Genomic DNA, 13,746 nt, shown 5'->3' on the forward strand with positions numbered 1-13,746 from the left:
CTCCCTGGCAAGTGGGGGCGGGGGGGGGGAGCTGCGTTCAATCCCAAGGACCACAAGGAAAGGAGGAGGGGAGGAGGACAGGGGAGGAGAGGGGAGGGGAGAGGAGGGGAGGGGAATATAAACCCCACAGGAATAAGCTACCGGCTCCTCCCCTCCAGACGGAGGAAATGCAAACTCCAGCGCCTGTTAGCACAAACCCATCACTCCGCCGCGAGCTCCGCCCATTGCTTCACCCATCGCCCCGCCCATGGCTTCACCCATCTCCGCTCCGCCTGCCCGCCCATCGCCCCACCCATCGCTGCTCCGCCCGCCCATCGCTCTGCCGCGAGCTCCGCCCATCTCAGCTCCGCCCATCGCCCCGCCCATTGCTCCACCACAGGCTCCACCTATCGCTGTTCCGCCCGCCCATCACTCTGCCATGAGCTCCGCCCATCGCTCTACCACGAGCTCCGCCCATCACCCCCCCCCATCCCTGCTCTGCCCGCCCATCGCCCCGCCCACCGCTCCGCCGCGCCCACCGCCCGGGCCCCACCTTGATGCCCGCGTTGCGCAGTGTCTCCAGCGTGGGCCGCACGTCGGCCTGCAGCTGGTCCTCCACGCCCGTCAGGCACAGCAGCTCCATCTCCATCTCCAGGCTCTCGATCACCGTGGCCACTTTGAGGGAGCGGTCGTACACGCTCAGCTTGGCCTGGACGTAGCGGGCCTGGGGGCACAGGGACACGTGGGCACCCCGCCCTGCGCGAGCCCCGGCCCTCCAAAGCATCTTCCTCCAGTCAGGGGAGGACCGAGCTGGAGGCCCTCGGAACCGTGGCGCACAGGTTAAAGGGCGAGGGGGGGGAGCCCAGGGCACCCCAGGAAGACTTCCGGGAGGCAGCAGCATTTAACAGAGACGGAGCTACGGGGCCACGTGAGTTCCAGGCAGCACCAATCGCAGGTGCAAAGGCCCTGTGGCCACGGGGAGGCTGCTGTGCCCGTGGTGGCAAGTGCTCGCCTGGGGAGCCCCGAGGTGCCGGTGCCGAGCTCACCTCGAAGTCCTGGTACTGCTCCTCAGCTAGCGACTTCTTGGCCACCACGAGCACCCGGAGCCCTTCCCGGGCCATGTTGCCACACTGCAAAGCACAGCGGAGGTTAGCGGGGAGCCCCGTGGACCCCAAGGTGCACGGCCGCCCAGAAAGGCGCTCCCCTCCACAGCCCGGCTTCAAGGCGGGGTGGCACTGAGGCGGCCGGGCTGCCCGCTGGGCCTCCGTGCAGATTCATTCCAGCAGGCACAGGGCAGGCTTTGAACTCTTAAGATGTCACACACACACACACACACACACACACACGTGGAACACGGGCTCAAGGCGGAAGCTCGACACTGGTGGGCAGAGGAGGGCTGTTCACAGCTGCCACAAGGTTGCTCGGGCACGGAGGCTATTTCCACAGGTTGAACACACCAAGGGCCTCCTGTCAGACCCACGGCCCGGGCCTGTGTCACACCCCTGCAGCACCTGCCGGCCCGGTCAGTACTTGGCTCACAGTCCCCGTGCCGGAAGCAGCACTGTGACTGACACGGCCCTTCCTCCTGGCCGGTGGTCCATGGGAGCCTCCGTGTGCGATCACCCCCCCCCCCCATACACACACACCTCCCAGTGTGAGCCGGGGGCCCCTCTGCCCCAGGAGGCCCCGGCCCAGCCCTGGTGCCCCACACAACCACAAGTCACCCTCACCCCCTCTCCCCCTCCCCCCGGGCTGGCCTCACCTCCTCCTCCAGCCAGTCGTTGTACTGCACGATGCCGGCCATCACCACGTCCGCGCCCTTCATGTAGAAGGTGATTTCTCCAGAGGACTCGTCCTGGGGGAGGAGGGTGGCGTGAACGATCGGGGGGACGCCCCGGCCCCCCCATCCCCTCCTCTGCCCTCCCTCCACCCCCCTCCTCCCCCATCCTCCACTGCCCACTTCCCGGGACATTAGACGGCCGCCGGTGGCCTCCTCTCACGACGGCCCAGCGCCCACGGGAAGGGGCGCAGCGGCTCCCCGAGAACTGCGGACCTGGACGAGTCCTGTCCCTCCAGAAGAAGACGCACCCAGAGGGCGAACGGCCGCGTCCCCGCCACGCCTTTCCATAACCCACACCCAGGACAGCCCGGCCCCACCCAGCTCCCGCTCTGCACACTGAGCAGCTCCTTCGCTCGCGGCCGTGCCCCGGCCTGCGCCCGACGGTGCGAGGGAGGAAGGGAGGGGCGGTGAGCAGCGAGTTCGAGCGCAGCGCCTGGGGAACGCGTCAGCGCCGGTCGGAGCGGCTCGAGCCCTGGGCTCGCGCCGCGTGGAGAGCGAGGCTCAGCGTGGCAGCCCCCGGGGGGCCGTGGACGGTGTCGAGACCGGGGTGTGTCCCAGCCCTGAGGGGGGGCGAGCGGGGCAGCCCCCCCCCTTTCCCCCTGGAGGCATCATGGTGGATGGCTGGTTCTCATCCCATTCCTGGAAGGTTCCAGAAATGAAGAGACAGGCCAGCAGCCCTGATGCCTAACCCTGGCTACTCTGGAAAAATCCCCCGAGCCCCTACTCTGTACCATCGGCTGATCTCGGGGCGCGGCGTCCAGTGGGCCCCTCTTTTAAAGAACGACCTTGGGATGACCCCTGCTCCAGGCTCTCAGGCTCACCTGCTGACTCGGGACTGCGGTGAGGACCAGGCCGGAGCCCCTCGGGCTCGCACCCCCTCCCCGCCGTGCCCACGGGGCAGCCTTGGGGGCTCCACATCAAAGCACCCACAGTTGTTCCTCCTTTCCTCTCCCCCCGCAAGGTGCTCCGCCGCCCGGCTGCAGGAAAGCCCGGCCGGCCCGGCTTCCTCCGCTCCGGAGGGGCTCCGGCCAGCCCAGAGCTCGCGCCAACGTCAATACCCCCCCCCCGTCCTCTGAGTCACTTCCCTCGCCGGTTCACCCCGAGTTGATGCCTTTCCCAGAGCGTGGCCGGGTCACGCTATAAACTCCGAGCCCGGCCCGGCCCGCGCGGGGGGGGGGGGGGGGGGGGAGAGAGGGGGGTCCAGGCCGGGCCCTCGGGTGACGCCCAGAATCCCGGCCACCCCACAGGCTGAGATCTGAGGATCCCAGGTTCTACGTGAGCCCGGGCGGGAAAGTCCAGGGGCCTCTGATCTCCAGGGAAGCCCCGGGAGCCAGGGCGGGGCTGCGGTCAAGGGGCGGAGGGCCCGTGAGCGAGGAAGCCACGGGACCAAGCCAGGCCTCGTTCATTCACGCCCGGAGCAGCAGAGCCCACGTGGCTGAGCTCGGCCCGGGAGAGCACTGCGCACGCGCGGCCCGCCCAGAGAACGCAGACACGCTAGCGCTTCCAACTCCTCAGCCACGGGAGGCCGGGGCCACCCTCACAACACACACACACACCGTGCACACTTACACACCACACATACATACTCACCACACCACATACCACACACACACCACACACCACATACCCCCCATATACATCCCATACAGATACACACACACACACCATGCACACATACACTACACACACCACATCCCACACACAAACACACACTACACATACGCTCACTACACCCATAAATACATGCCACACACATCTACCACGCACACATACCACACCCCTGCACATACACACGACACACACCCCACACATACACCTCACACACATATACCATATCACACACAAATATACCATGCAGACATATACACACACCACATATACACACGCCACACACATACCATGCACGCATACCACCCATACATACACTCAGCATACCACACACACACGCCACATACCATACACTACACATCACACACACACACACACACACACACACACACACCCCAACGTAGACCAGATTCCCCCGCACGCGCAGGAGGGGCGCTCCGGGGGACGCCCGGCCCCGCACGGCCGGAGAGCCGACTAAACCACTTCCTTCCCGCTCAGGAGCCCCCTCCACGCTAGCCTGGGCCGCAGACCCCACGGAACGTGAGCCGCCCCCCCCCCCGCACACCCCCCCCCCCCGCACGCGCACCCGCACGATGATGCCCATGCGCTTGCTCTCGTAGGTGAAGGGGAAGATCTGCAGGATGCTGAAGCGCAGGATCTGGTCGCCGGGGGTCCGCAGCTGCATGGACGACTGGTCGCGGCCCACCAGGGTCAGGCCCACGCTCTCCGTCCACTGCACCAGGGCCACCTGAGGAACACGGGGTCGGGGGTCAGACGCCCAGCCCGGGGGCTCACCCCTGCCGTCCCAGCCACCCGGAGGCCGGGCCCCGAGGAGCAGGGTTCAAAGCCCGCCTGGGCAGAAGCTCTGGGAGACGCTCGCCTCCGGGGAGCCGGCAAAACGCGGGCGGCGGAGCTGTGGCTCGGAGGGCAGAGCACCGGCCGGGACTTTCAAAGCCAGCCGCGCGCGGGAAGCCCCGGCCCCGAGTTCAAGGCCCGGGCCGCGGGCCCACCTCCCCGTCCCCCGTCCCCCATCCCCCCCGCCCCCCGCGCTCACCTCGTCTGGGCTGGACGCCTGGTACACGCGGCACGAGTCCTCGTACTGCTTCTCGGCCTCGGCCTGGTCGGTGACGCCGTTGGACTCGTACACCGGGGTGACGTTGTGGCACAGCGCGATGGCCTTCACCGCCTCGTGCACGCGGCTGTGCATGGTGCGCCGCACCTTGGTGGCCACGGCCGGGCCCCGCGGCGCCGGCGGCTCCTGCGATTGCTGGGGGGGGAGGGGGGGAATGAGGCAGAGCCTGGAAGCTTCTGGAAGGGCGGGGGGGGGGGACCACGCCCTCGTCGGTGGGTGCTGTCCCCGAGCCCGCACCCAGCCAGTGACCCGCCACCCCACGGCTCCCTTGACAACTGGGGACAGAAGAAAGCAAAGCGAAGAGGAGCGTGACCTTTGGAGGAGGGGGAGGGAGGACCCCGCTGCACCGCGGGGGCTCTGGGGGGGGGTCTGTCGGGGTGGGTCACCCTGTGTCAGTGACCCTCGGGAACCAGAAAGCCGGGACAGGCCCGGCGAGGGCATCGGAAGCCCCAGCACCCGCCCGAGCCCCTCCGTGCCCCAGGCCCCTTGCACGCGCTGCGCCCTCAGATCTCGGCAGGGCTGGCTTCTTCAAGCTCGCCGACCCCACCTCGATCTGGAGGTGACCTTCCCAGAGTCCCCCCTGCCCGGCGGCCCCCCTCCCCCCATGGCGAGTCAGGGTTCCGTGTCCCCTGCGCCCCTCGGTCTTTCCTGCGGACGCCTGCTTGCTCGCCTCCCATCAGACAGAAGCCTGTCTGGCTGGGGGGGTGGGGTGGGGGTTCTGCACCCCCAACGCCCAGTACCCAGGGGAGGGCCTGGCACGCCACGCCGGCTTGCTGAGGAAACCAACGACCCAGGGACTGAACCTTGTTGACGAGCGCTGTGTGGACAGAGAGACGCGTCTGAAATCACCCCAGGTCAGGTTCACACTCGTGTGCGCGTGCGTGTGCGCGCGTGCTGCTACTGGGGCTTGAACACAGGGCCTAGACACGTCCTTAGCTTCCTTAGCTCAAGGCTGGTACAGCCCTCGAGCCGCAGCTCCAGTTCCACGGTTTGCTCCTTAATTGGAGACTTTGCCTCGGGGGCACCAGCGGGGTGACTGCGTGCCCCGCGGGTGGGGGGTGGAGGGGGGGCCCTGTCACAGGGCCGCCCCAAATAGACAACAGATGGGGGACCAGAAATGAGAAAATGACTTCCGTTTCTTTTCCAGAGCTCTATTCTTAGTAGCAGCAGAGGACTCCTCGGGCAACTAGACAATTACTAAATCACCCTGGTCACTGCCGGCGACACGGGGGGGCCCCTGGCTTCCTGGTGTGGTGACCTCTGATGTCAAGGGCCCAGGGAGTGTCACTTCCGGGTCAAAGGGCACCACGTGGTTAACGATCACCCGAGTAACGGATCTGAACTCGGGCCCACACGAACCATTCTTCGTCAAGTGCTTTTAATTAGGAACAGCTCGCCTTACAATTCTGAAGAGGGCTGAAGACTTAAAGCTCCCTCCACGGGGGAACGAAACCGGGGACTACGCGTGCCAGGCCCGGGGTTTGAACCACGGGCCCCGCGACCTGCACACACTTCTTCCTGCTTACAAAGCACCCGCGGGGAACTAAAACGCACGTGGGCCCCGCGGCGGCCGGTGCCCCGGGGGTGCGGGGGAGAGGGGGGCAGGAGAGTGTCTCTGGAGGTCAGCACCCCACCCGGGCACCCAAAGCAGGAGGCCGGGAAGAGGAGGGAGAGGCCCCACAGCCCGCGGGGATGAAGACTCGACGGCAGCCACCCCAGCAGCCGACCAGGCCCTGCAAACCAGGCTGACTTCAAACGGGATCCTCAGCCTCCTGCGTAGCTGGGATGACACTCGATCCGTTTACATGAAATGTCCAAGTCACAGAGACAGCACACAGGCGAGGTTTCGCCACCAGCTAAGGGATGGGGAAAGGGACCCCGGGGGTTTCCTTCCCCGGCACCACAGCCCCCGGGAAACCGGTAGCAGACGTCCTTCCAAGGGTGGGAGTCACAGTTCTGAGCTCTACCTCAATTTAAACAAAAACAAAAACAGGGGACCAAGGAAAGATGCCCGCAGCCCCTCTCCCCGCGGGGGTCATTACTTCCTGCTGGCGTGGCTGGGACTCGTGGCGTGGGCTGTCCCTCAGGGTCTTGTAAAACCACCCGCCCGCTTGCTTTAGGAGGTTCGTTCAGTTGAAACGCATCCTCCAGCCAGCCGCCCGGACGCTCACGCACCAGGGTGCATTCCCACACACTGACAATCAACAGCCGGCGAATTCCAGCACCTTCCACGGGACACCTACGGACAGGATCCGGCAGCAAGGGTCCCGGGGTCAAGCTGGACAAGAACCTCAGGGAGCTGGCCACTGTCCTGCACCCTGGGGGCGGGGGGAGGGTCACCTTGCAGACTCCACCTCAGGTCCCCAGAATACACAGTGGGGTCTGGAAAGCACGCCTGACTCTGGCTTCCTGCCCTCTGCTCACCAAGCTCTTCCGGGCTTTAGAATCGCCTGGTTCACCTGTCAAACTGTAGGTGGGAAACAGGCACAGGAGTGTACACCTGTAATCCTAGCACTCAGTAGACGAAGGCACGAGGACTGCGTTCAATGTCAGCCCGGGCTACAATAGTGAGACCTCGTTTCAAAAGACCAAGGGTAGGGGGGCTCAGGAGACAATACCGGCCTGGGGTACACACGGCTCCAGCACGCCAAAAACAACAGAAATAAAACCAAACACTCCGCAGATCTGGGTGCGACTCCCGGGGCTTTGGTCCAGGAGACATGGCCCAGCCGTCTAGAATCCCACCACTGAATCAAAGTCCAGGGGGCAGGTGACACGGCAGTATTGTAATACCCGCTATTTGTGATGCTTCTACAACTGGAATGTATTAAAAATCCTGAAACTGGTGCATTCAACACTGCCCAAGTTTTTGCTGCATAACGTACACCTCATTAAGGCTGTATTTTGTGCCCATCCTAGGGTTTGAACTCAGGGCCTGGGCACTGTCCCTGAGCTTTTCTACACTCAAGGCGGGCACTCTACCACTTGAGCCATGCCTCCCTCCACTTGTGTCTTTTTTTGTGTGACTAATTGGAGATAGGAGTCTTGTGGACTTTCCTGGCATTGAACCACATAAAGCTGTTTTTAGAAAACAAAAAGCAGCCAGGCACTAGTGGCCCCCACCTGTCATGCTAGCTACTCAGGAGGCTGAGATCTGAGAATCAAGGTCTGAAGCAGACTGGGCAGGAAAGTCCCTGAAACTCATCTCCAGTTAACCACCAAAAAAAGAATATTAGACGTGGAGCTGTGGCTCAACGTGGTAAAGCAGCAGCCGTAAGCGAGAGAGCTAAGGGGCAGCACCCAGACCCTCAGTTCAAGTCCCAAGACAGGCCCAAAAAATAAATAATCGTTCCTGCGGTTCCGGATCAAGGTCATCGAGTGCTCCCTGCAAAGTGAGCTCCCCCAAACCTTGGGCAGCCTTCACCCCCTCTGCCCTGAGCTTTTCCACTCCAAGACAAGAGTTGTGAACGTGCTTGAGCGTCTGCTGAGGAGAGTGCAGTGTAGGTGGTGTTCCTGACAAGAAGCCTGCGTTGGTGGCTGTAAACACTGGACGGACAGCATCATCTCTGCCTCTGCCACCACTGGACCATAAAAGCTAGATAGACAAATACCCCATGACAGGCAGGCTCAGGAGGAACCAGCAAACACACACAGCCCCCTGGGGGACGCGGGGGGGGGGGGGCGGTGACACAGGACGTGAGATGTTGGCGGAGACAATCGCACTCGTGTCAGTGCCGGCCGAGGGGCCGGAGGAAAGCGGACACAGGCAGGGCGGACAACCCGGGCAACGGCCCAGGAGGAGCAGGGAAGGGGCCTGGGGTCCAGGCCCAGAGCGGGCGGCTACGCCAGCTTTTAAGGTTACTGCGCATCGGGCTGGGGACGTGGCTCAGTGGTAGAGTGCTTGCCTCGCATGCACGAAGCCCTGGGTTCGATTCCTCAGCACCAGGTAAACAGAAAAGGCTGGAAGTGGCGCTGTGGCTCAAGTGGTAGAGTGCTAGCCTTGAGTAGAAAGAAGCCAGGGGCAGGCCTTCAGTTCAAGTCCCATGACTGACAAAAAAAAAAAAAAAAAAAGTAATACTGTGGGCTGGGATGTAGGTCAGTGGCAAGGCGCTTGCCTGGGTTCAATCCCCAGTACCAAAAAAGAAAAGACAAAAAAAAAAAGGCTGCAAATATGGCCTAGTGGTAGAGTGCTTGCCTTGTATACATGAAGCCCTGGGTTCGATTCTTCAGCACCACATATATAGAAAAAGCCGGAAGTGGTGCTGTGGCTCAAGTGGCAGAGTGCTAGCCTTGAGCAAAAAGAAGCCAGGGACAGAGCTCAGGCCCTGAGTCCAAGGCCCAGGACTGGCAACAAAAACAAGACAAAACAAAAGAAAACAAAAGTAATACTGTGTATTTACCAGTAGCATCTTTCTCTGAGAGATGACTGACTCTGACATTTTTTATAGGGGAGCCGATAAAGATGAACTGAGTCCTTTGCACCCCTGCAGCGTGGAAAACAGATTGGAAGTGAGAGGTCGGTGGTGAATGTCAAGCGAGCCATCGGGAAGCCCAGCCCTAGCTCCGAGCCTGGGAAAAAGTAAAAACAAACGTGCCTAGGCTTCCAGTCAGCCCTCTCACGGGTTCCCACGCCCCGCCCGGCACCAGGCCCCAGCAGACTGTATTCCGTGTGGGTTTTCCAGATCCATTAGCGGGAAGCCACTAATGGGTGACAAGAAGAGCGGGTGGCAGAGCAGACAGCTGTGGAGAAGCCTGGCCGGGGCCACCCCCCTCCAGATGTGAGGGGCAAGGGCTGTGGGGGAGTGAGGACAAAAGACGCGGGGGCTGGTGGCTGCCCCGTCTAATCCCAGCGACTCAGGAGGCTGAGTTCAGAGGATCACAGTTCAAAGCCAGCCCAGGCAGGCAAGCCCTTGAGATCCTTATCCCCAGTGAACCAGCAAACGGCGGGCAGAAGAGCTGTGGCTCTGCTGGTACGGTGCCAGCCCCGAGTGGAAAAGGCTAAAGGACAGCTCCCAGGCTGTGAGTTCAAGCCCGGTTCCAGCACAGAAAGGGGGTGATGAGCACAAAACTGCCTGGCGTGAGGGTTGTCCAGTTGTGTGCACATACCAGAAGCCATGGGTGAGCTCGGGTGCCTGTCGATTACACCTCAGGGCGGCGGTTCAAGTTCAGGACTGGCGCTGGGCGGGAAGACGGGCTTACCTGGGTGTAAACGCTGAAGATGTGGCTCTGCACTTCGTCCATGGAGTCCAGGCCGTAGGCCACTGTGCCCAGGTGTAGCCGTTTGAAAACCATTTCATTCTGGGTCAAAGTTCCTGAAACACAAGGCAGGTAAGGAACCACGCACTCCTGCTCGACGTAACCACGACCTCCATCTTCGGAGCGTTTCCAGCCCCGTGCACGCCACACTCAGTACTGCCCCTGCTCAAACAGCAGAGCGGGAGGGGTCCTGTGTGCATCCTAGGTTGCCATAGGGACACAACTATGCCCATTCCCCACAGGGGCCCAGGGGCACTGTCCATCAGAGTGCCTGACTCATTCCATTGGCCAAGAGGATTGCACGTCAGACACAATAAGCCAATCAGAGTCTATCGTGAAGAAGCTTGGCTCCATAACAGAAAGAAACATAGACTGACCATGAAAAGAGCCACCCCCATGGCAAGTCCTACCGAGGGCATTTGGGGACCTCATGCTGACATGTCCAGAATGTTCCTGGAACCCCTCCTTCCTGGTTTCCACTGACTTTTTGGTGAGTCCCTCAAGATCTTTGCTCTGTCTTCCCTCCTGCCTAGAGCCACTAATTGGAAGGGGAGCGGCTTAGATGGGGTCTGGTGCCATGGTCCTTGCTTCCCCCCCTCATACCCCCCACAGGCCCCGGGAGGTGCTCACCCGTCTTATCCGTGAGTAAGTAAGAAATCCTGCCCAGCTGCTCAGGGATGGTGCTGGAGCGAACCACGGTCCCCGGGATTTTTGAGTCCCGGCGAATCACCCAGCTATACACGATCTTGCCCATGTCCAGGTTCACGCGCAAACTGGGCGGACAAGCAGAGCAGGCGGGTTACCAGACGCCGTCCGGAAGGCCAGAGCAGCAGGTACTGCACGTCACACACAAAGACCGGGGGCACTGGCTGCCACTCCACCACTGGAACCAAATCCCCACTTCTGGCTTTTGGGTGGTTAACTGGAGAGGAGTCTCACAAACTTTCCTGCCCTGGCTGGCTTCAAACCATGATCTCCAGATCTCCGCCTCCTGAGCAGCGAGGATTACAGGTGTGAGCCTCTCACACTCCGCTGCAGACAGGACTTTAAAGTCTACAATTTTGCTAAGCATTCGTCCAGAAAGATTTATTTACTATCAATAAAGAGGAATTATTTGGGTCTGGGAATAAGGCATAGTAGCAAGAGTGCTTGCCTCGTATACCTGAAGCCCTGGGTTCGATTCCCCAGCACCACATATACAGAAAACGGCCACAGGTGGCGCTGTGGCTCAGGTGGCAGAGTGCTAGCCTTGAGCAAAAAGAAGCCACGGACAGCGCTCAGGCCCTGAGTTCAAGCCCCAGGACTGGCAAAAGAGAGAGAGAGAGAGAGAGAGAGAGAGAGAGAGAGAGAAATTATCTCCTCAGAGCCTGCTGGTTACAGCACAGTCCTGACACAGTCATGGGGCTAGATAAACTCTTCAGTGACTATAAGTGGACAAAACAGCAAGATATCTCAGTGTGAGACGAGAGATCACAAGCACTGGAAACTTCAGGGAAAGTAACATTAGGTTAGTAAATACTAATCAAGCAGGTACTGGTGACTCACGTCTGTAATCCTACCTACTCAGGAGGCTGAGATCTGAGTGATTGTGGTTCGAAGCCAGCCCAAGAGTCTGTGAGACTCTTAGCTCCAATTACCCACCCAAAAGCCAGAAGTGGAGTTGTAGTTCAAGTGGTAGAGCACCACAGCCTTAACTTAAAAAACAAAGCAACAGCGACAGCACCCAGGCCCTACACTCAAGACTAGTGAATACCAGCACAGAAAATACATACACACACACACACGCACATCCATCCATCCATATGTACACGCGTATGTACACACGTATCACTTATTGTGGAGAAGCAAACACAAGGGGCCAGCGGTGAGCATGGGATCAGCCAAGCTGTCAGGCCCAGAACACGTGACAAAGCAACCCGCCAGAGGGCCGGGTGCAAGCAGCTTCTCTGGTGGAAAGTAAACCCGCTGCTCTGGCGCCCTCCCTCTCCCCCATGGCACTAGAGTGCCCCCCCCGCCCCGCCCGCCAGCCTCCCACGTTCCTCTGGCTCCCACCGGTCTTTGATTTGACTTGGTTTTGCAGAAGCGGGGCTCAGCCCGGGGGTGTCGCCTGTGCCCGCCCCCCCATCCCGCGGGTCCCCCCCCCCGCGGGGCTCACCTGATGGGGATGATATTGGAGAAGAGCAGGAGGAAGCGGACGATCTGCAGGTACCAGCGCCCCGCGAAGTGCTGCAGCGCCACCATGACCAGGGACACCACCACCAGCGCCCCGAAGAGGATCTTCGTGAGGCAGTTCACTTCCAGGTCAAACAGGCCGATCTGCGGACAAGCGCCGGATCTGGAGGGGGGCCACCCGCGCCCTCCCCAAAGCTCCCCCTCCACCATGGCCACGCCGCGCAGGCACGACGGGGGGGGGGGGGGGGTGCCCATCCCAGAGCTCAGATCTGAGAACGCAGGGCTCCAGGGGCCCCGGAGAACCCCGGGGAGGAACTTCCCCTCCAGACTTGACAAGACTGAGAAACGGGGGGCACACGGCGGAGCCGAGCCAAGCGCAGAGACACAAGCGGGGTGCAGGCTTCCTCTCCTATGTGGACGCTTAGGGTCACGGCCCCTAAGACGGCCAGGCTCCTCCGCCCGGGCCTCCTGCAATGCCCTGAGAGGCTTTTGCTTTTGAATCCACCCCCCCGCCACTTGGGGGGTCCAGGCCCCCCCGGGAGCCGCGCACGTACCTTACTGCGGGGGTTCGAGGTGTTCATGACGCTCCGCAGTTCTCGGCCCGTGTAAAGGACAACACCCACAACCGTCCCTGAAAGGGAAGGTCACTGCCCGCAGGCCCGGGTGACGGCACCCGAGACGGCGTGGGGGTCACCCCCGCGGCACAAGGGCCCGCGGAGCCACCGCGGATCCGATTCAAATCAGGGAGCCTCCGCTCTCCACGCTCCAGGCCAGCACGCGAGCCCCAAGCAGCCACGCGGAGGCCACGGAACGCACGACAGAGAAGACCGGCGTTGTGAAAAGTTCCCTGGGGGCCAAGGGCTCCCCCCCCACCCCCCCCCCGTCACCCTAGCTACCCGGAAGCTGAGCTCTAAGCACAGATGTTCAAAGCCAGCCCTGGAAGAGAAGCCCATGAGATCCTCCTCTCCAAGAACCCAGCAAAAAGCCACAAGTGGAGGCGTGGCTCAAGTGGTGGAGCACCAGCCTCGGATGAAAAAGTTAAAGCGGCCGGGCCCCGTGGCTCACGCCTGTAATCCGAGCTAGGCAGGAGCCAGCCAGGACACCAAGGTCTACAAGACCCTTCTCTCCAATTAGCCCTCCCCAAAACCAGAAGTAGTGCTGTGACTCAAAGTGGCAGAGCACTAACTTTAAGTACAAAAAGCTCAAGGACAGCACCCGGGCCCAGAGTTCAAGACCCACAACCGACTACCCCCCCCCCAATAAAAAAAAGCGAAAGGACAGTGTCCAGGCCCTGAGTTCAAGCCCCAGTACCAGCACTAAATAAATAATTTTAATAAATGCATTTTATAGGGGAAATATAAACAGCCACTTAATATTAGAAAAAAATCCTTAATTTGGTAAATGACCGAAGCCATAGAAAATGACCCACTTTTCCCTCTCTTAGCCTGGCAAAGCTTCCAGTCTCAGCGCATCCAGCATGGCTGAGGGGTGAAGAATGGGGGTCCAGTCAGACACTGGTAGCTGAAGCGTGAACTGGCGCTGTCGATTTGGGGGCGGGGGGTGGGGGGAGAGGGGGTATTTGTCATATTTTCAAAATGTCTCTGTGTCTCCCTTCCACTTGGTGCCAGGAGCCTTCTCAATGTGGGGCGGGGTGGGGGGGAGACAGACAGAAGCCAGGAAACAGGACGCTGAGTGGGGCTTGGGGCGCAGAGCAGGCGGCGGGGGGCACGCAGCGCACTGGGGCCGGCTGGTCTGGGGG

The 13,746-nt window shown here is 61.3% G+C and overlaps 1 protein-coding gene across 4 annotated transcripts in view; it reads right to left on the reverse strand.

Annotated features, from left to right (window-relative positions):
• Atp9a (ATPase phospholipid transporting 9A (putative)) overlaps window positions 1-13,746 on the reverse strand; it is a 51,449-nt gene that overhangs the window by 11,687 nt on the left and 26,016 nt on the right. For all 4 annotated transcript variants that reach the window (XM_048349631.1, XM_048349628.1, XM_048349629.1 and 1 more), the window contains exons 10-18: window positions 12,542-12,618; window positions 11,971-12,131; window positions 10,446-10,588; window positions 9,759-9,871; window positions 4,482-4,694; window positions 4,014-4,175; window positions 1,742-1,834; window positions 1,026-1,109; window positions 533-703 (exon numbers count right to left, since the gene is read on the reverse strand). In XM_048349631.1, coding sequence (XP_048205588.1) covers window positions 533-703; window positions 1,026-1,109; window positions 1,742-1,834; window positions 4,014-4,175; window positions 4,482-4,694; window positions 9,759-9,871; window positions 10,446-10,588; window positions 11,971-12,131; window positions 12,542-12,618 — 1,217 coding nt within the window. The remainder of the gene's footprint in view (window positions 1-532; window positions 704-1,025; window positions 1,110-1,741; window positions 1,835-4,013; window positions 4,176-4,481; window positions 4,695-9,758; window positions 9,872-10,445; window positions 10,589-11,970; window positions 12,132-12,541; window positions 12,619-13,746) is intronic.

The sequence above is a fragment of the Perognathus longimembris genome, chromosome 6 (assembly GCF_023159225.1).
Source record: "Perognathus longimembris pacificus isolate PPM17 chromosome 6, ASM2315922v1, whole genome shotgun sequence".
NCBI lineage: Eukaryota > Metazoa > Chordata > Mammalia > Rodentia > Heteromyidae > Perognathus > Perognathus longimembris.